Source organism: Gastrolobium bilobum, unplaced genomic scaffold, assembly GCF_033153095.1.
Source record: "Gastrolobium bilobum isolate Gb01-03AN ecotype WA unplaced genomic scaffold, APGP_CSIRO_Gbil_v1 utg7888, whole genome shotgun sequence".
NCBI classification, from domain to species: Eukaryota; Viridiplantae; Streptophyta; class Magnoliopsida; order Fabales; family Fabaceae; genus Gastrolobium; species Gastrolobium bilobum.
This window is the reverse complement of record NW_026898738.1, coordinates 258,227-280,167: the sequence shown is the minus strand read 5'-3', so window position 1 is coordinate 280,167 and position 21,941 is coordinate 258,227. Positions and strand designations below refer to the sequence as shown.

Below are 21,941 nucleotides of genomic sequence, written 5' to 3'. Positions count from 1 at the left end.
TCAAGGCAAATGGCGCCACTGTAAGTAAGTAAGACTGTATAACATCAACATGTGTAGTTAGTACTTCATCAAATAGCTTCTTCCTCTTCACTCATCAGTTACTCCTCTTCCCTTGTAACGTTCAAATCCACTGCAATCTCTGTCGCATTCACTTTTTTCTGTTTCTCTGTTTCTCTCTCTCTCTCTCTCTCTCTCTCTCTCTCTCTCCTTAAAAGAACCGAAAACCTGTTCATGAACCAAGGCATATCTGGACTATAATGACTGTCGATTCGTCTTGCCAGGTAACATTTTCTCGCCTTCGATTTCGACCTCGTTGTTCGGTGTCAACTATGTTTCCAATTCTAAGCTGCATTTGAAGTTCACTTTAGTACTTCCCTTCCCCGACATGTCTTTTAACCGAATCGGAATCTCAAAAGTTGAGTCGTGTGTTTTTCCAACTTGCATGCTTTGTTTGCTACTTGCTAATGAATTGCATAGAGCATGTGAAGAAATCGACATTTATGCGGAATGCTGGCCTACTTTCCAGCTTTGTGATGGAAAACGAAACATGAAAAATCTCAACGAGAGTCATGTGATTTCTGAAAGTGAAACCACACGATTTTTCGTTCTAGCTTGCGTTATTTACTTTACAGTTTGAAATTCAAGTTGATTTACTCAGAATCTTACTTAAGATGCATGGATTGAGGACTATTGCTCAGAGTCACGATCTACAAGCTTTTACTCTCGATTAATTGAGGAGTCACTTTGTTTAATGTATTCTTAACTGAGATTCAGCTTCTTCTTTTTTTTTTTTAATTTAATTTAAAATGATTTTCATCTTGGCTTGCGGTTTGGTTGCAGAAAGAACATCAAATTCGGGAGTTTTTGGACAAAAATGGAAGCGTATCTGTTGATTGTTCGTGTTTGAAGTTACATAAACCAGGTACTGATAACCTTAAACGACAGTTTCCTCTAGGTAATTGTACTAAATTGGATCACTTAATATGTTGCATGTCGCAGAAATGGCTTTAGGCTTTATGGCTCTTGCTGATTTTTATTTTTATTTTTTCAATTCAGAGATTCCACCGATTCTGTTTGAAGAAGCTTCACATCCAGCAGGATTGCACGGTTCACATGTTGGTTCTTCTTTTCTCATACAGTGATCTAGTTTTTTTTTTTTTTTTATTTGTTAATCTGTTTTTTTTTTTTTTATGTGGCTGAATGGTAGTAACTGGTACTGATTTTATAATCGGGTTTAGCTTCTTTTGAAGTATGTGCTTGGTAAGAGTCAATATTAGGTAAAACAGTCCGGTCTAGAACTGAAGCAATTTGTTACATTTGGCATTTAATTATTGAGGACTCGGGTGTAAGATGATGCAAGTTCACACTGCGTTCTGATATACAGTTTGTGTTACTGGAAATTAGAACCATAAGATTGGTATAAGTTGGGTTAGTTGGGAATGACAGTGCTCTAACAGGATTAGTTAGCAAAGAAACCCATAAGATTGAAGAGAGGGGAAGGTCTTCATATGTAATCATGTTTCATATTGATTATTTTGCTGCTTTTATCTTTTCTGATTTCAAAAGAAGAAACTGTTAGCACCCGAGTTTTCATTTGGTTTTGGGGTTAGTCACCCGAGAGGGGAAGGTCTTCATATGTAGTCACCTTGTTATTTTGGATCAAATGGTTTCTTGAAATGCAAGTCACTGAAGCTCCTTTTTCTCAAACTGTCAAAAGTACCAAAGGGACTGATAGAAACTCAAATCAAATGTTTTTTTGCAATGTACTGCTTGCCTTTCTTTTTTGGACTGCTTGACCAATTTTATGCCATAAATGGTTCTCTGGAAATGGCTCAAAATATGTTTTAGAAACTGATGCCCTTCCATTTCTTGCAGGCTCGAGATGTTTTCAGTGTTTCTGTGTTGCCTGAGGAAGGTGAAAATGCTAACTGTGCTCCGCCACTAGCTTTCTTAAGCATCTTAGAGGTTCCGAATCAAGCTAAAAGCTCAATGTGCTTAGATGCTCACTTAAATTGCCAAAACTGCATTGATTTTCAAATGAAGAATGGCGATGAGTATTCCCAGTGCAGAATTGACATACCTAATGTGAATGGAAACTCAGTTTCACCTGAATCATATGAAGAGGGAGTTGAAAGTTTTAAAACTGGGAACTCTCCGACTGTAAGTCTCATAAACTTAATAGATAGCTTTAATTAACTGTGGATAAATGATAATTAATATTGATTTGAGCAGTAATCATTTTACCTTTCATCCCATTTCTGTTTATTATTATTTTAAATAACTTGGCATATGTATAGGTCTACTCTTATAAAACCAAAGGGTGGCAAAGGGATCTCCATAAACACACACTAACACACGCACATGTATGTTATGATATGAGGAATGATATATTACAACACTGCAGAGTGTACTGTGGAGAGAATCAAGTTTGAAAGTAGGGGGAAAACTTATGCAGAATCTGATGAACATCAGCAATCCAAGAGGTATGGCTGCTGTTCTTGGGTAGCTTAATATTTTTCAATTTAGATAAGCTTATGCAGTTTTCTTTTACTGGATATGGTTAGGTAGGAGGGAGATAATGTTTTTTCAGTAAGCAATCAGATTCAGAATGTTGTCCCATGCGATACAAACAGGTGGCTTGACAAGGGAAATATATGCTCATTAGTCATAACATTAAGATAAATTGATCTATGTTCTCATGTAACGAGGAACAGACAACCTCCTACCCACTGTCATTCCAAAGACAATTATAACATGGATAATTCTGATTGGTCCCGTAAATAAACTACAAGATTTCAGTTTTGCTTGCCATCTCAAAAGCAAAGCGGTGAAAGATAAGTGGGTTTTGTTCTGGCGTTGTCTTATACAATTGAACAAACATATGAAATACTCTAGTTATGAATAGAGCTGGTTGATTATAACGTGAAGACAAGGTTATAATTCATTTATAATTCAAATTGTCCGCCATAATCCTTTTGCTTTCCATGGTTAATCACATTGAGAAGCCTTCATAATCTGATGTGCCATATAATGATATATCTTTTATCTTATACACATTTTTTGTCATGTTTATGATACCAATTACTCCCTTCTTTTACTTGGACTCATTCTCTTATATTTGTGTGTCTAGAATCGAGTATGTTGGTGATCTAGATACATTTATAACTTTCATATTTTGTAAATTAACAGATAAACCAGTCACTGAGAAGTTACATGATATACCAAGTAACAGATGGAGAAGATATAAGCGCGTTGCCTCATTTGATTCCAGAAAAGTTGCTCTTCTGTTTTCAATATTGTAAGTTCTAGCAGATAGAACAATGAAACTTCACAATTAGAATTGCAGCTATCCACATGGCCATGTGCATTTTATCAAAGTCCTAAATATATATCTATCTGACTTTATTATCAATTATATGTTACTTGTTTTTGCTGAACATTTGCTTAGCTCCAATTGGAGATCTTATGCCTCTTCAGAAATAATTACCAACTGATGGGGCTTTTCTAGCGTCTAACTTTGGGGGTTTTTATTATTTTTTATTTTAATTTTTTAAGTTGAGGGTTTTTCTTATTCATTCACTAAATTGAACAATTACCCTGCAGGTCAAGTTTGGGAACACTGGTGTTGATATATCTGACATTGAGGGTCAGGCAGAAGGCTGATGCCTTTGTTCATATTTGACGGTCCAATCTTCGTTGCCTCCTATTTAAGCGTAGACTTCCAAGTTTCTATGGTTGTTTAATTTAAACTTGCCCCTTGAATTGTAATAGAGTTCCTTATGATGTAGAAGATAGAATATGGGAAATTTTATTTGGCATAAAATATAGTCTACGTTTTTCGTGTAACTCCTTATGTTATTTATGAAAATATCCGCCAAATCATGGATCAGTACAATCTAATCAGTAACCCAAGAGAGTCAAACTATGACCATTAAATGGAGATATACCAAAAAAAAAGGCCATTAAGTGGAGTCAAGATGCAGAGGGAAAAAATGTTGAGGAATTGTGATCATATTTTGTCATCTTTCAGGGTCAATTAGGCAGCTAGCCAGATGGAACCACGGATCTCATTATGGAAATCCACGATTTTGTCTTCTAAATTATATAGGGTGATCATAGTTTAAAAAATTCTAGAAATTTTTCTAAATTTGAACAAGTCTTACATTATTACATAAGCAAGCTTTGGCAGGATAAGCACTGGAGTTTCTGCAATTAAGCATGATATCACTGTCTTTAAATGCTTCCAATTAAGCTCCAGTTTGAAGCTTTATCTTAACATCTAATACGTCAGAATCTGACTATGCCTCCTTCATGTCAACCGGTAAACAATTTCTATATCAGTTTATTACCTGCATTCTTACCTCAAGGATCTAATTGTATAATAAATAAAATACAACAAATACCCAACTTTTTTATCATACATCAAAACCATCACTGCAACCCCCTCCAAAAAAAAAAAAAAAAAACTACACTGAAGAACATTGGTATGGAAACACATTTACCCTAGCTGCATTTTTGCATTTTAGTAGCCAATCCCATAATTGTGCCAAGTGAACAGACCTTATATTGGCTCTTTTGTGAATAATCTTTCATTAGCACGAGCAACCTCCTCCTTGCTGCTCTTTCTGGGATGAATTCACGGTGGGTTTTAAATTTACATCAACCATCTCTTCCTGTTTTGTAGAAGAAAGAGTTTCCATCCAGGGCAAGGCTGCAGCAATCTTACGATTTAAAGGCTGCAATTTTGGATTCACATAAGATTATACGAACATGGTAAACTGATACGAAAGTAAACACATAAAAGAAGATAAACTTGTGAAAGAGAAAAGGAGACAGTTGACCATGAATTTGAAATTTCTGAATAAGGTGTATTCTATGTAAAAGCATCAAGGAGGAATCATTCCAGGTTTTTCCAGATTGATATGATAGATCATAATTCATAAGCATGTTCTGACAAATAAAAAATATGGGGTATATATATTCACAATTCCATGATTATAATTTCATTCCATATCGGACTAGACCGGAATAAGGTTATATATATTATCATCATGAGAAGGGGTGTTCGAACGTATCTAGCAAGTGTCTAAATATTATTTTCCATGATTAAGCATATTCAGTTAAAAGAGGGCGAGTTTGGAGTAGTGGTAAAATTGTTTCTTTGTAAGTGAAAGGTTACGAGTTTGAATCCAAAAAACAACCTCTTTGCAAATACGCAAGTGTAAGACTGTACATAGTCACCCCCTACCCTTGCTAATCGGAGTTTAATGGGGAGTAATTTTTTTATTAAGCATATCCAATTAGCAAATCAGTTAATAATATAACTAAACTTCTAGAAAAAAATTAACATTGACCAGATTTAGAAACTCATTGCTCACCTTTTATCAACAAGATCAATTTTATTTCCTACCAAGACAATAATAACATCACTGCCTCGTTCTGTACGTACCTCCTCAATCCACTTGTTAGTATTCACAAAGATTTATTCGTTGAACAGATGATTGGGAAGCTCTTTGTCTTTTTGTTGGAAGTTAAAATAAAAGGGATGCGAAGACACGTCAATAATATGTTGAATAAAATCATTAATCCTAAATTGGTTCTAGTGATTAATGCAATTACTGTGTTTCTCAATGGACTTTTTAAGTTCTAAAAGGTGCTTGTTGAATATGAATTGTGAACAACACACGCCTAATAACTCGTGGTCATGAAATGTTTCATTTTACCAGTAAGAGAAAATTGCGACAAATAAAAGAAAAATAATAATAATTGAATAAGTGTTTTTGGGAATTATATTTATGAAAATTTTGCCATCTTACAATGCTCCTTGTTTACGCTAGTTATCTACTTTTCATATTAGTTTACTTAAAATGGACATTTGTCTTCTTTGTTTTAGTTGTTTTGCATTTCAACCTCTTCATTTATTTTTCCCTTTTTCCTGCTGCTATTATCAGAAGAACGAATAAATCTTTGGTGCTACTGTTGCACCAAAGATTAAGTGCATCTCATCAATGAGAGTATTACACATTATAAGAGAGAAAAAAAAATTGACAAAGAAAAAAAACTTTAGTTAACATATAATATTTCTATTGATGGGATGTACTGAATCTTTGGTGCAACAGTAGCACCAAAGATTTATTTTTGTTCAACTAGCTTGTAAAGTCCCTAAAAGAAACCATGTAAGTGCAGGGCACGTAAGAGACGACATAAAAACAATCCTATCCCATATCAATTGTGAATGGAAAATCGTTAACTATTAATTTTTTAATAAAAAATTGTTGACAGTTAATTTGCACATTATCTCCTCCTTATAATTTGTGATTTAGAGATAAATTCCTCTTGAAATTGCAACAAAGCTGAATTGTATAAAAGAAATAATAACTCCAGGTGTATTTATATAAGAAAGCTGAAGTCTGTAGAACAGCATTCAGAACCAGGTTCACATAGTATAAGAGCCCACACGGCACAACAGATGATCGTTAAAACCACATGGTAATCTTTAGTGCCCGTTTGAGCAGTGTGGTGAAAGAACTCTGAACAAGAGAAAGGAGTTTAACTACCAAACACAAAACTTTAAATGTAACCAACATGGCAGAACTGCATAGTAACTACTCCGAGTTGCAATAGGAGGAGGAGTTGAGCAACAAGCCAAAGCATTCAACAGGCTGGGGTATAAAATAGCGGAAGAAAGAACTACTTTCATGCAAAACCAAAGAAAGATGTAACTGGAAATGACAGGATCAAGATAATTAAAATCGAGATTTTACGTAAAATCGAAAATGAGATAAAATATCATAAACTATAAAATCATAATATAAAAAAATCATAATAACGTAAAACAGTTTGAAATATTGGTAAAATCGTTTTGATGAAAAAAATCATAAAAACGTAAAATCATAATAATAAATGGAGATTGTAACTATCATGGAGAGAACAGGGTAAACCAAAGACCAAAGTCACCCCAAACCTCACTAGACATAGAGGCAGCTCTAGAAGAAACACAAGAAAGCTCTAGGTGTCTTAAACTTTCAGCTTCAAAAGTTCAGCAGCAAAAACTCCAAATCTTAGCCTTTTTTATTTTATTTTATTTATTTATTTCTATTTCTATTTCTATTTCTATTTTTATTCTTTCAACCTTTTTATCTTTTATTTGAGTTCATCTACGACCGACCCCAATTAATTTGGGATAAAGATGTTGTTGATGTTGAAGTATATAGCCTACATTTTACATCTAACAATATTCTTTAGATGCAGAAGACAGTAAAGTACCTAGTAGCTTCCACACACAAACAAAGGCTTCCAAATGATGAAATACAAGCAACAGCTCTTTAAGAAGAAAATTGTTTTGTTACAATTTTCTTCAGAGCCTAGGTTATTGATGCAACTTCATGGGCTAAAAAAAGAAGAAGCAGTAGATAAATTATTAACTTAAAAGTTAAGCAATGAACCACAGATGAAAGGAAAACAAAATACTCTTGGCTATGCAGAAAAAAAATGAGGCTGGAGAGTAAATAACGTATGTGTGTAAAGATTCAAAATACATTAAATATGCTGCTGTATTAAATAATTCATAATCAATTCAGGATGCCTCTTTATGCAAGTTCAAAACTTAACAACTTCCTACCTGCTCTGAACTCAACAGTCATTTGACATATATTGTTCCTGAAATCATAGTCAAACGTTCTTTCATTCGAATATATAAGTATTAAGTACTTCATTTTCATAATGTTCCATAGTAGTTAATTGCGCCGCAATAGTGCTGCAAGCCGCGCCGTATGGGCGTTGCAGTGCCTCACCGCAAGAAACCGCGTCGCGCCACACCGGAACGCAATAGTAGCCATTGCGATCGCATTTACGGCCATATTGCTGTTATAAGGCAAAATATCAATTTTGTCCTAAATTTAAGTGTGTAACTGAAAAAATTTAAGGGTTTTTTAGTCTATCTGCGTCTCTCTATGTCACTTCTTTAAAAAATGTTCCTTTTTGTCATTATTTCTATCATATATCTATTCTGCTATTTCCGCAACCACAACCCGCTATAACGCTATAGCGTTTTTCAGGGTTGGCTGCGTCATGCCGCAATCCGCATTTGATCACACTATGTAGTGTTCCTGATGTTTATTGCAAACCGCAAACCAGCACAGAGCCTTCAAACTGTGATCTTCAAATACCAGACTATTATTACATTATTACTATTCATATATGGTCTAAAAATTCTTAGTAATGAAAAATCAGTTTGGTAATTTATTTATTTTTTGTTAAAAATAAATAGATTATATCATGTTAAACATCAATGTGCAATTAAACAGGAGAAAATACTGCTGCTAGTATGCTACAACCTGGGGGAGCTGGGAATGCCTAACAGAATAAGTAAACGGATGCAAAGGCTGTCACAACAAATCAATAACGCATAGCAACAAGTACATAAATGAAAAGCAGGTAATATTACTTCTTAGAATAAGCAACAATCACATAAAAATCTTGCTAGTATAATTGCGTCCTTCTTGTTTTGCTACTCAAAAACAACACTCTCAAAAGTCAATTTTTTTATTTTTTATTTTTTATTTCATTAGCAAACAGCACAATCACCACTAATCAACAAAATCCACTTAACGATTAAAACCCATCACACCATTTCCATGCTCAAATGGAACAAAGAGGTTAACAACACCTACCCAAAAAAAAATAAAAAAACTACCTAGTAGCACTACTACTACCAGACCTCATGCTGGTCCAGGGAAACTTAGCAGCACCATCAGCACGGTCAAACCGTCCACGGTTCGAACCGGTGGGTCTTGGGCTGAACCGGCGATCCTCCTTCTTGTCGTCGAGCCAGTGGGTCTTGGTCTCTGATTCGTCGACGACGCTGGACTTGGACTGTTTATTCATCTTCTCCTTGTCGTTTTCGATGATTCGGATCGGGTAAAGATCCGGGGAGAGTGAAAGCGGGTTCTTGAGGGTGACGTAGGCTTTCTTGTAGTCAGGTTTTGCGATCAACAAGCCACCCCTTTTCTTCTTCTTGCCATCCATGTTCAAAGTTCGAACCTTTTCGACCTCGAAGCCATAGAGGGATTCGAGGACGCGCTTGATCTCGATCTTGGTAGCTGAAGGGATGGTCTTGAGAGCGATTTCTTGGATGTTGGTGAAGGAATTAGGCATTAGAAGCTTTATGGGTAGGTTTGCAAACTGTACAACCCTTCTTCCCAATCTGCTTCCCATTATTTTTTTCTGCAACTTTCAATCTCTCACAACTTCACAAAACCCTCACAATCTCTCACAAGCTTCCACTCTGCACAAGTTTTTTTTTTTTTTTTTTTATTAACCCGCATAAGGTGATCTGGTTGGGCCCAATTTTCAACCTATATTGTTTCACTGGCACTATTGGGCTGGAAAACAAGTCAATTGGGGAGTTTTTTTTTTTTTTTTGGTGTTTAAGGAGGATATATTTCCCTAATTGTAATTGGGATCCTTCTTTTATTCTTATGAAATTAAGTGTGTGTTCTTTTAAATAATATAAATTTAGATTTTTTTAAGAGAGAAATAGATACAGAGATGTGAGTTTCATTTAAAAAAAAGACAAAAACGAAGAAGTGTAGGTCTCACTTCTTTATGTCTATTTCTCTTTTAAAAGGATATGAGTTTGTGTATTTTAGAAGAACACATTTTTTCCTTCTTTTATTTAAATTTTTTCTGATAAACCGTAATCGTTCATCTAGACTAATAACAAGGTATTTCATCCCAAAAAAAAAAAAAAGGCATTTGCTTTGGAAGTTCAAATAATAGGGATGTGAAGATAAGTTATTAATATGTTGAATAAAATCATTAATCCTAAAGTGGTTCTAGTATTTGATGCAATTATTGTGTTTCTTATTGGAGTTTTAAGATTTAATAGGTGCTTGCTGAATGACTGAATCTGATATTGCTTAATGATCTTCTAGTTAGAGGCATTCTATTGTTTTATGCAGCATGCATGCTTTCATTATTTGCCTGTACAACAGCTCTTATTTACATGCATTCATTCATGTATCATTAAAAAATATTTTTAAGGGGAGACGTGAATGTGATGTAAAGGGTATGAATATAAATCTCAAATGACATGATGCCAAGGGAAAGAGTTATCCATTTATTCTATTTTCAATGTATTTAATTTTTTATGTTTAAACAAAAAGCGTTTGTAGTCCAACGGTTAGGATAATTGCCTTCCAAGCAATAGACCCGGGTTCGACTCCCGGCAAACGCAATGTTTTTTAATTTTTATTTTTCCTATTATCCTGAAATGGCTGTGTGTAAGAATTTGATTTATCTCACGTTGAATGAGATAAATATATCCCTTTTATAAAACGGTCTTCAACTATAATAATGCTCAAGTAAAATTAGTTTTCATTCTCTCATTAATTAGAATCCTCTAATCACCATATATGAATTCCTTTGACAATGTTGAATGTTGATATGCACCTCGTTCATTGCAAAAATTTGACATTACAATAGAAATTTTTGATATTGGTATAAACAAAGGCAACAAGTAACATTACTACTAAAGTTCGTTTTTTTTTTTATATTGGTACTCCACATCATAGCAAAAAATTGACATTACTAGTGCAAGCCACTACCCTATGAATCGTTGACGTTCTCAGTTCATTTTGGAAAATTTCTCGATATACATCAGAAGATAAGTAAATAATTTTTTTTTCCATAGCATCAATGCCACAAGTATGCATTTTAAGTGTGCCTGAATAATGAACACTATCCAAAGATCACAGTTAACAAGTTTAAATCTTGGGTAATCTAACGAGCAGAAGATTCTGACCATTATCACTTCCATGCTACTGGCCACTATACACGGTCATTATTCAAAGGCTTGAACTATAAATATAAACTAAAATAATTCTGGGCATTATTGGACGCATGGTCAAAAGAAAGAGACTTGAGCATTTGGGTGGGTTAAAGTGTTTTTATCCAAAAAAGAAGAAGGGAGAGCTGAGCTTGCATTTGCCTTGAGATGCATTTATGAGACAGAGCCGGCCTTCAATTTTTTTCCTTTTTTTTTTCCTTTTTGCTTAACAAAGAAAGGTGATAGCACACTTTTGCTGCTATTCCGAACTTGGACACCCTCCAATGCATCCTACAAACACAGAATTATCAGTAACTTCGCCAAAGAAAAGTTACATCACAAAAACACTAAACATGTATCCTTTAATCTGCAAACTGGCTAGCTGGAAACATTCTCCTCAATTTCAAGTATTGGTGCACTAGTTGATAGAATTTCTAATGTTCAGGGCAAGTGCAAGTCAAATAAAAACATATTTTTTCCCAGTCAATTTGGAAACAACCCTATGCAAAAAAGAGGAGGAAGAAGAAAAAAATTCCAGTGAAATGGATCCAAAATAGAAATTTACTTTAGCCATTAAAATAAAGGGTTTTAATTTTCTTATGTCACATAAAATAAATTTTCTCTCCTACTCTCACAACAAATTGTAGGATTCACTTTATTTTTTTTAAAAAAAAGAAAAAAACAGAGTACTGAAATTGAAATCGAAGTGAGAGTAGGAGATAAAATGTGACATAAGAGAAATAAAACCGTAAAATAAATCATGCATGTTGTATTGAAACCAACGAAATGTTTGGATAATTCAGCCAATGAATAATTTTGGATCATATCCATTCACACAGTTTAAATATGTTGTCCAAGAAGCAGAAATTCATTAGAATTAACCATCTAAGATCAAGTAGATAAGCAACATATAGCATCAAATGCTTAACGGGAAGGACCAACTTTTAAATCAATACATCTCAAGATGTTGGATTAGGGTTGACACTAACCTGGTTGTGAAATAGTGAAATCAAAAGAATTACTAGGATCAATATTCTACTGAAATTTGTAAATTTAGAGGGCTGCTAGTGCTAGTATGACACTTTACATCCTCCCCACCCCTCTTTTTATTAATTTTAAAGCTTTTAATTAAATTTTGCAGTCGCTGATCTAGAGGGCTCAATTTATATTGCTATAGTTTCATTGAATCTTATTTTAATACTTAGGTCTTAGTTTGATATATTGATTTTGTATAAATTTTAATAGGTTATTTTTCACAAATTTCATGGATATGGCAATTGTTTTTCATTTCTTCTTTAGCTTATAATTTATTCTTTCAATTTGACACTCCGAGTGCATCATTTCTTCACTATATAGTCCCTCAACTTGACACTCCTTTCTTGACCAAACATCAACATCAACAACACTTATATCCCACAACCCAAAAAAAGGTACGAAAAGATTGTGAAAAAAAACTTTATATATATATATATATATATATATATATATATTATGAGATTATATTTTCTTATGCAACAGGAGATATTTATCTCATGTTGCACTCACAATTTTATATGGGTCTCATTGCACGAAAAAAGAGAAAAAAATTGAAGTGGGACCTATATCTTTTTGAGTGTGTAGGAGAGACTTGTTGTCTCATGTGACATGAGGTTAATATTTCCCATATATTATCCATAGAAAAGCAGTACACAATTACAAGGAAAAATAAATTAAAATAAAATACAAATAAGAATATATAGGAGGGGCGAAAGAGAATAAGAAGGTAAGAAATAAAAAAAATACAAAATAAAAAGATAAATAAATAAAAATAAAATAACATAAAAAGGGATATAGGAAAAAGGAAAAGAAAAACACATAAATAAATATGTAGAAGAAAAAGATTGAAAGCAAAAGTGGAATAAAAGATAAAAAAGAAGAAGAAAGAGAGAGAGGGAGATAAAAAGGAAAAAGGTTAAAAAGGGAGTCTCGACCAAACATCTAAATAATTTTTTCCTTTCAAACCCCTATTGTATTTCCCCTTGAATATTTCCAAGGCCCCATCTTAGCTTAATAGAAAGTATGGGAAGGTGTATGCTAGGAGGAGTTGTAGAGGATTTTAACTTGGGTGAGTCAACATCAGTTAGTTAGAGCGGTAGTCAATTAGTTGAGGATCATATGATGGCTGGTATCAGTATATAACACAGAAAGGAAACACATGGGAATCATTTGGAATCACTTTGGATTGTGGGCTGGAATTTGGAAGAGAACCAAAGCCTCTCGAACTGCTTTGGCTTAGTTTCCACAACCATTTCTCTTTTTGTAATTCCCTTCTACAATTTTCATTCTTGTTGATTGTAAATTTCCTTTTTGAACAAGCTCAATGTATTCACATTGTATTGAAATAAAAGAAGTTGGTTATTTCTTCTGTGTTCTTGTTTAAATCCTTAATTTGAGACTCTTATACTTATCATCAGACCACAAAACCTAATCTTGCAAGTACAATTCATACCACCAAAAAGACACCAAATAGGTCTTAAATAATTACTATCATCATTTTATTCCACCTTTCGCGAATCATTATGAACCTAGCATACTTTTTATTCAGGGTGTTGAACAAGAAGGGTGCGCATGACAACCATCCGAGAATCAATTTTTTTAATTTTTGATATTGGGAACAGAAACAGATAGAAACAACATTTGGTAAAATCGAGGATGAACTGGTTTAATTTTTGTGCTAAGGAATGAAAAAAAGAAACAAATTTTTTTCTTCTCCGTTCCAGGGCACAAAAAGAGAACCACTTTTCTGTTTTTCTTTTTTTCATTCGCAACTCACAACCACCGCAGTCGCCATCGTCCTCCAGTAGATCAGCCGCCATTTCGCCCATGGCAACTTCTGCAAAAACGACACGGTTATATTGTTCCACTGTGCATACCAAGCAATTAAGAAATCCATCGAAGCCTATGTCACCCCGGCCGGTGGCTCCATCGTCGAGGTTTAGCTACCGTTTTCGGTTCATTCCGATGAAGAAATCATAGCAGTGTTCAAAAAAGGGCTCGAGCAAGGTAAACTTAACGAAGGAAGAGTTAGGTTAGCGATAATCGATCACATAACGTCGATGCCTTCCGTTGTTCTCCCCATTCACGGATAGATCAGTGTTTGCAGAGAGCAAGAGGTGGACCAGGTTTTCGTCGACGACGCTCATGCCATTGGAAGCTTGCGCGTCGATGTGAAAGAAATTGGGGCTGATTTTTACATCAGCAATTTGTACAAATGGTTCTTTTCTCCGCCTTCGGTGGCTTTTTTGTACTAAAAAAAAATCGAGTGATGTACACCACCCTGTGGTTTCTCATGAATACGGGAAGGGGTTACCGATTGAGAGTGCGTGGGTTTAACAAACGTAATTATGATTTTCGGAATAAAAATAAAATGTGTTAACAAACGTAATTCTAATTCTCAAAACTCTTCTAAGGCACAGAATTAGAAAAAACTGTTTCATTTCAGAAACAGTGTTGGGGAACAGAATGGTTGTCACGCACACCCGAAGTGTCTAGCAATGGATGCTAGTGTTTCTATCTATGGAGCAATAGGAGAGAGATAACTAGCAATGGAAACTCAGTACCTTTAACCTCTGGTCCGATGGTAAAAATCAGGGGTGTGCGTTTGTGAACACCTGTGGTCAAGTGAATGCTCTGGTTAATGGTGATCTATGAATGCTCAATACATAAGTCATGTCCCTCTAACACTGTACCATCCTTTTGTAGAGGCTTGGTGATAGTTAAGGAAGAGTTGAGTGATCCAGAGCGAGAAACCCATTGGTGGTGATCCTGGGAGCAACGGTGGTGACAGGAGATCAAGAGGTGTAGTCCCACGATCCAGGTTAGGGGGCTCTGACAGGCTGCTCCGTTGAGCCAATTCTCGACATGATTAGGTACAACCTCTAAGCTCCTTGGATGTCTTATGTTGAATAGGGTCTTCATCTGGGAACTCACCCCAGAACACTTTCAATGAATCTTCAATCCCTCTAATTTCCTAGTCTTAACCGTAGCCTTTTAAATCTTAATTCCACTGTCATCCGGTATGAGTTTGGCCACCACAGCACAACCAACCATGCATCTACTACCTCATTTGTTGATGATGTACTCCAAGTAATGAAACTCAACTAAACGATTTTTCACATGATGCGTATGAAATGGAACATGAACAATCATCCGAAAATAGAATTATTCAGAGTAAAAAAGTGAAAGTGATTTGAGTTGCTGATGAAATGAACTCAAAAAAGCTATTAAACCCAATAAAACACTAATTCCAAATCAATGTACTATAATTATCAACTGAAGCAGTTAAAAATCCCCAAATCCCTAGTAGTCATAGATTATACTATCCCAGGAAAATGAACTTCTCTTTGAACCTTTATTCAAGTCCAAAATCCAAACTGCTACCCCAGATAGATTTTATTCAATAATTTGCCAAACAAACATTGAAAAAAAAGTAACTAATTTTGGCAAAAAATAGGTCAATAATAATCACAATTTGACTATTCGATGAAGCATGGCAGGCATTTGAACTTATGATGAATATGGCAGACCTTGCCCTTGACACCCAAAGTTTGGATGGTAGCACCAGAAGTAGGAACTCCAAAAGGTAAGTGAATTTCTGTTGCTGAGGTTTTCTTCCGTGTACTCTCTTTATTATCTACAGGCATGCAACTAAGAATTATAAAGAACTATTATTTCTAAAGAAATAAAAAATAACTGTGGCTTGCCCAATTGAACTGAATTATATAATACAAAGGGATACAACTATTCAGCATACCTAAAAGGTGGAAAACTCCAGAGTTATTGGCAGAAAAATCCGGGTTCTTGATGCTGCAAAAGTAGATGTTTTGAAATATTAAAAAAGCAATCTGTAACTTGTGCCACAATAATGCCATCAATGGTGAGAGTGCATAACACAAAGCAACAGTCCTACACAGCCTCCTCAAACTATAAACTTACTTTTTCGAATCATGGTTACTCGTTTTTTTCAAGGTGGACTTGGTTTCTGATGCTAAATGCCATGAAAGAGTCCTTGAAACAGGGGTACCTAGATACAATAATGCGCATTCAGTTCAATAATGTAATGTGCACTTACTACCAGGAGAACATACGTCAAAACGAAAAATTCCAGAAGGGACAGAATTTTCCCAACCACAGACCTGAAGATTGAAGACAAGTTCTGGTTTGAAATGGATTTTGTCTTGCATCAATCTGTCTGTGTGTACGAGAATGTACATTTTTATTGACAAAACCTAGCTTGCATAAGAGAAACAAAGAGAACCACAAGTAAAAACAAAATCTATAGATCTATATTGTCAAAAAAGTAAAAGCAGTTCAGCGTACTTGGCAAAATGTAGTGCTTATGATGTCTGGGAATGAAAGCCAACAACTGCTGTTTCCGAAGACCTTCTTTATCCGTGTAAGTTTGGCATGTAAGAAGTTTCTGCATATAAGAAAATATGTCATTTCAACTCCAATTGACATTTATCTATCTGAACATGATATCTAAAAAATATTTTTAATTACCTGATTCAGGGTAGAGATCTTCAAGTCCATGGCTGAGACATCCAATGCTTGCTGCTCAAGGGGGTCGGTTATCTTGCAAGCCACAGTTCCAAGATGATCAACAGCATTCACAAGGGCTCTTAAAGCATAATCTTTCATGTTGTCAAGTACCCTGATGTATAAATAAAATAAACCTCACGAGATATCCATGCAGTTCAAATACACAAGAATTATCAGCCAGCAGATTACACGCAAACCTATAATATTAAAGGAATCATTCCTACTATCGCTCCCATGTGCTGTTAAATTAACTAGTTACAAAAATTTCTAGAACAAAAATTCAAGTCATATCCTTTTAAGGATGACCATGTGCCGTATCATCCATTGTCACTAATTTCACTAATGAGACAAAACCATACATTTCATAAATGAGTATAATAAGTGCTCCTGAATATATAGAATAGAGTAGAACACAGACACACACAACTTGCATCTTACATGTTCAGATAGAACAACAAACTGAAAATCTCATTAACAAACAAACACACACAACTTGCACCTTATCATGTTCAGATAGAACAAGAAGCAGAAAATCTCATTAACAAACAAATATCCTTACTTCTGTTTCTGATCACTATGGATATAAGTTTTTTCAAAGCACTCTGCAGCAGAATAGAGTTGAGGCTTCAAGTTATTAAGTTCCTGAAATGACCATAATATGAGGATCAACACTCTGGAATTATATCTCAAATTGTAAACTTTTCATGTGAAACACAGAGTGAAATTAAAAATAAATTTTAATTTGAATAATAATATCCGTAGCGATGAATTGAGAATTTGAATTTGAATAAAACAGTAATAAGACATGCTAATTTAGTTTAGTTGTATTGAGAAATGAGAACCATTAGGAATGTAAAACGGTAGCAATTGTTGTACAAATAAAAAGAGAGATGTAAACAATGAACCTGCAAGGCGAAGTCGAAGCTCTTGCTACGCTCCATGGAGAGCTCGTCGAATGTCGTGGTACGATGTTCCAACACCATTTCTAGTTTCAACGGGAAAAAAAACAACAATGAAAAAAACAACGTTGATTGAAGGAAAATATTAGGTATTTGGTGGGGAAACAGAGAATGATCAAGAATTCGAATTGAAGAGAGAGTGAGTCGCAAGCAAGACCAGTTGTAGAGTTCACTACAAGCGAAAATCACCCAAGCCCATTATTTATTAATTAGTAAATAAATTAATGATTATTACTTTCTTTTAATTTTTGTTTAATGAGTTTTATATGTAGAGAATATTTTATTTGAAAGGCTCGAAATACTAACCAAATCCTGTCATATAAAATACAATTTCTAGGTATCGATCTATATTATGGGCTTTTTTATATTTTTTATCGTAATAGTCAAAGGAATTTACGTCTATTATGTCACGTTACACAAATTTTTTTTTCTACACACACAACATTTTGTGAGGTTCGTAATTTTTAAAATAAAAATAAAAAATAAAATTACGACACGCAAAACGAATCTCTATAACGTTACACAATTATTTTTCTTACAACATAACTCTTATAAAACTGTAAAAACTCTATAAAAATTTCTCGATCGGATAACTTGCTCTAATTAAGTAATTGTTTATCAAACTAAGCAAGTTGATAATGTTTACTTGCCATAGTGACGTCACATGGCATAATCGAATAACATCCTAGAATCAACGTGTTTATTAGATCAGATGCGGTCATGTAGCAGTCATTCCTATTTTTTTTTCTTTTTCCAGGTAAATATTAAATATTAAATAGTATTATAAATAATAAATAATATCTAATTAGTAGGATAATAATTAATATAAATATTATTATTATAAATTAATATTACATGTTTTAGTCAAAAATAATTATTTATAAATAATTCTCATTTATTTGCATGATTTACTATCAATAATAATAATTTGATTATTTATATTTTCTTTCTCTTTTTGTTATAAGAATTCAGATATTTGATATCCATAATTGTTTGATGATAAAATTATTCATTAAATACTACGATCTTGTGCTATAATTTTTTTCATTGGTCAATATACCATATTATTGTTTTACAGTGTATAACAAACTATGAGAAGTTTATGTTTTAAGAGACAAAATAATTTGCTCATTTTAAATACATAGACTTTATAAAATTTATTCGATATTATTATATTATTGATAATAGATTTAAGGGAAATCATTATCTCCTTCTACATGAGATAAGAACTTTTTCCTACACAAATTCGTTTTCCGTGCCAATTAATTTTTCTTTTCTTTTTTAATTTAAAATGTGGAACTCACATTTAACTTATCTCTACTTTTTTTTCTCTCCTACTATCCTACAACATAAGAAAATATGCACCCTAGATTTAATATGTTTAAATTTACACTGATTTCAAAGGTCTGACAAAGATTCTTTACCATATTAAATATTATTTCACTCAGACCCGTTTGGTACGCGGGATTTTTGGAGATTCTCGGGAAACTGAATTTTTTTAAATTTTTTATTTTCAGATATTATCGTAAACTGAATGTAAAAATCATATTTTTAAAAATTGAGATTCCCGGATAAAAAAAAATTTATCCTCTACCAAACGCTCGATGAATTTAATGCTAATTTACAAAAATATCAATAACGTCATTATATGCACTCATAATTATTATTTATGATATTAATTAGTATTTTATAATGTGAAAACCAAAATAGATGTGAAAAAGAAATGACATGATTATGATCGTGTAAAAAATATCACAATCATACAAAATTCGGTACGCGGGATTTTTGGAGATTTTCGGAAAATTGAATTTTTTTTAATTTTTAATTTTCAGATATTATCGTAAACTGAATGTAAAGATCATAGTTTTAAAAATTGAGATTTTCGGATAAATTTTTTTTTCTCCTCTACCAAACGCCACCTCAATGAATTTAATGCTAATTTACAAAAAGATCAATAACGTCATTATATGCACTCATAATTATTATTTATGATATTAATTAGTATTTTATAATGTGAAAACCGAAATAGATGTGAAAAAGAAATGACATGATTATGATCATGTAAAAAATATCACAATCATACAAAATTGAAAACAAGATTATGATCTGTTAATTATTTATTTCAATATTTTTTATCTTTCTTCTTTTATTATTATTAATCTATCTTTGATTATAATTCCCCATATTATTATTATTATTTAGTCGAGAGAATTCAGATCCACAAGGGAGCTACACGTGACCATATCATGTGACAACATATGATAGATACACATGTGACAATATGAGCTAGATGTCTATTGTGTTTGAGTCACACGTATTTACCAAGTGTTGCCATGTAGGCCATAGTAGCCTGGTGACACTGATCCATAAGCATGATCAATTTTATCAAGTTAGTAAATAATATGTGGATATTATATTAATATTTTTTTTAAAATTTCTTATGATATTAAAAAATCCCATAATACATGCTACTTTTAGAATTATTTTTATATTTAAAATTAATTTATTTTACTATTCATATTTTTTAATTATTATTTTGTCAAATATCCAGTGAACTCCGCATAGAGAGAAAGGAGAGAAGAGAGAGAATAAGCAAAAAGAGAGAGAAATGGATCATGGAATTAATTTCCAAAACTGCCTGTCTTTCATATTTACATTTTAAATAAAATAAAATTCTAAATGATTCATATTTTAAATTTTATTGAAATTGCGACAGAGTTCTCCCTATATTTTAACATCTCCAAACAAATCAAATACCCAATATGCAATGTATGCATTACCACCCAGCAACAACAACAGAATATAATTAAGATTTTAAGACTTGATACAATGATTTCACAAACACATTTTTGATGACTGTAGGTTGGTGAGAGTTCCAAATTAAATACAAAGGACTTGTATTGTATCCAAAGGAGGACTACCAAGATAAGCTACATGATGCTCTACAACTCCAGGTCATTTGCTAGTCAGCTACTTGATGATTTGAATAGTGAAATAAAAGAGGGATGAGTCACACAAACTCAATGAAGGCATAATAATTATAATGAATAATAATAGGAAAATTTATACTTAAACAATGAAAGTAATATAAATAAAATTAATAAAATAGGCTTTTGAACAAGAAATTAAGAAAATAGTAAAAAATATCGTTTATATAAAATTCATATCATGTAAATTTATAATGCATAACTTTAACTAATCAGATTGTAAAATACTTGTTTCTCATGCATATGTTATTAAACAATAATCGTACAATAAAACTTGAAATATAATAATAAGAGTAAGATATGATATCATAATTACTATCACTTACATTTTTGCTAAACCTGCTAAAGCACTTTCAATCACTCCGAGAGTAAGGTAAATGAGCTAGTATCTAGTGAAACTGAACATTAACAAATATTTTGACAATGTTTTAAAAATTGATTAAGCATAAACTAACAATATAGGTACTAAGGAGATGGATAAAAACGCAAAATTTATAGGAATACCTACTCAAAACAAATCTATAAAAAAAAATATATTTCCCAATTTTTTGGATGACGAGTTTTTCCCTCTATGAGTTCAAAAAACCAATATTTAAGAAGCATGTTACACCCTTTTCTTATTGAAACATTTTCCTTAAAACCCAAAATTTACTTCTAAGAGAAAGAAAATGGGTATGATTTTGAAGCTTCATAACGATTCAAAAGGATGTTTGGAATTTGGTCAGCAAAAAAGCAAATGAAGATGAAGAAAGAGGAAAGAAGAGAGCTAGATAAAAATATGTAGGAGAAATGTTGAAAATGATGCACTATGTCAATTGAGGTTAGTTAACCTAGGTCTTTGAGATTTTTTTTCTTGAAAAATACCATTTTGCCCCTCCCTCTAACTCAAGATGCGTTTCAGTTTCATCACATTGATAAATAATTTGTAAATATTATATTAAGATTTTTTTAATTTTGATTCTTATGATAAAAAATCCCATAATACGTGTTACTTTTGGAATTATTTTTACATTTAAGATTAATTTATTTTACAACTGAACACATTTTTTAATTATCATTCTCATATATATACTACAAAATTATTAATTATCGACATTAATCAAAATTTAAATTAAAATATCAATATTACTTGTAAATGCAATCATTTAAAAAGTTGATAGTAAAATTTTTAGGAAGTTAAAAGAGCAAGAGGAAAATGAATTAGAATTAGAATTGACAATATTAAAGTACATCATATTTAAATTTGAAAGATAAAAGAAAAATAATAAATTTCAACTCTGAAATAAGTGTATTTTAACTCATAATATCAGTTTAAATTGCAACTAGTATCCACCTAATTAATATATATATATATAAATATTTGTCTTTTTAAATGATATATAAAGAAAAAGACTCAATTTAGTATTTTTATTTTAAATTTAAATTTTAAAATACTTAATTTCTCTCCCGTGATTTCTATTTTTTATGTCTTTCTCTCACTTAAAATGACATAACTCTATGTCTTTTAAAAGGAAAAACACTAAACTCATAAATATATATATATATATATATATATATATATATATATATATATATATATAGGTTTCA

General features: G+C 32.6%; 3 protein-coding genes and 1 non-coding gene across 5 annotated transcripts; 2 read left to right on the top strand and 2 right to left on the bottom strand.

Annotated features, from left to right (window-relative positions):
* The first annotated feature begins 218 nt into the window (after nucleotides 1-218).
* Nucleotides 219-3,811, top strand: LOC133283718 (uncharacterized). 2 transcript variants are annotated; one of them, XM_061480626.1, is made up of 7 exons: nucleotides 219-281; nucleotides 841-922; nucleotides 1,057-1,115; nucleotides 1,876-2,160; nucleotides 2,405-2,483; nucleotides 3,190-3,298; nucleotides 3,604-3,811. In XM_061480626.1, exons 1-7 carry the CDS (start codon nucleotides 258-260, stop codon nucleotides 3,680-3,682), a joined length of 717 nt encoding a protein of 238 aa, XP_061336610.1. In that variant the 5' UTR covers nucleotides 219-257; the 3' UTR covers nucleotides 3,683-3,811. The 2 variants fall into 2 exon arrangements, with proteins under 2 accessions (XP_061336610.1, XP_061336609.1); XM_061480625.1 differs by having other exon boundaries at nucleotides 841-955.
* Nucleotides 3,812-8,438: 4,627 nt separating this feature from the next.
* Nucleotides 8,439-9,309, bottom strand: LOC133283714 (uncharacterized). The gene has a single exon (XM_061480620.1). The coding sequence runs from the start codon at nucleotides 9,214-9,216 to the stop codon at nucleotides 8,692-8,694; it is 525 nt and encodes a 174-aa protein (XP_061336604.1). The 5' UTR covers nucleotides 9,217-9,309; the 3' UTR covers nucleotides 8,439-8,691.
* Nucleotides 9,310-10,165: 856 nt separating this feature from the next.
* On the top strand, nucleotides 10,166-10,237 carry TRNAG-UCC (transfer RNA glycine (anticodon UCC)). The gene has a single exon. It is a non-coding gene; the product is annotated as a tRNA-Gly (tRNA).
* Nucleotides 10,238-11,002: 765 nt separating this feature from the next.
* Nucleotides 11,003-17,391, bottom strand: LOC133283704 (protein ABIL1-like). The gene is made up of 9 exons (XM_061480609.1): nucleotides 17,314-17,391; nucleotides 16,968-17,050; nucleotides 16,370-16,520; nucleotides 16,187-16,286; nucleotides 16,003-16,095; nucleotides 15,803-15,890; nucleotides 15,621-15,673; nucleotides 15,394-15,500; nucleotides 11,003-11,119 (listed from the first exon to the last, which is right to left on the bottom strand). Exons 1-9 carry the CDS (start codon nucleotides 17,389-17,391, stop codon nucleotides 11,003-11,005), a joined length of 870 nt encoding a protein of 289 aa, XP_061336593.1.
* Nucleotides 17,392-21,941: the final 4,550 nt, after the last annotated feature.

What these genes read in the sequence shown, in the direction of transcription:
- LOC133283718 (XM_061480625.1), top strand. Translation starts at nt 258, where the DNA reads ATGACTGTCGATTCGTCTTGCCAG. An exon ending in CAGGATTGCACGGTTCACAT is followed by an intron (nt 1,116 to 1,875) that starts GTTGGTTCTTCT and finishes CATTTCTTGCAG; the next exon opens with GCTCGAGATGTTTTCAGTGT. An exon ending in GAACATCAGCAATCCAAGAG is followed by an intron (nt 2,484 to 3,189) that starts GTATGGCTGCTG and finishes GTAAATTAACAG; the next exon opens with ATAAACCAGTCACTGAGAAG.
- LOC133283704 (XM_061480609.1), bottom strand. Translation starts at nt 17,391, where the DNA reads ATGGTGTTGGAACATCGTACCACGACATTCGACGAGCTCTCCATGGAG. An exon ending in CATAGTGATCAGAAACAGAA is followed by an intron (nt 16,521 to 16,967) that starts GTAAGGATATTT and finishes TTTATACATCAG; the next exon opens with GGTACTTGACAACATGAAAG. An exon ending in AGTAACCATGATTCGAAAAA is followed by an intron (nt 15,674 to 15,802) that starts GTAAGTTTATAG and finishes CTACTTTTGCAG; the next exon opens with CATCAAGAACCCGGATTTTT.
- LOC133283714 (XM_061480620.1), bottom strand. Translation starts at nt 9,216, where the DNA reads ATGGGAAGCAGATTGGGAAGAAGGGTTGTACAGTTTGCAAACCTACCC.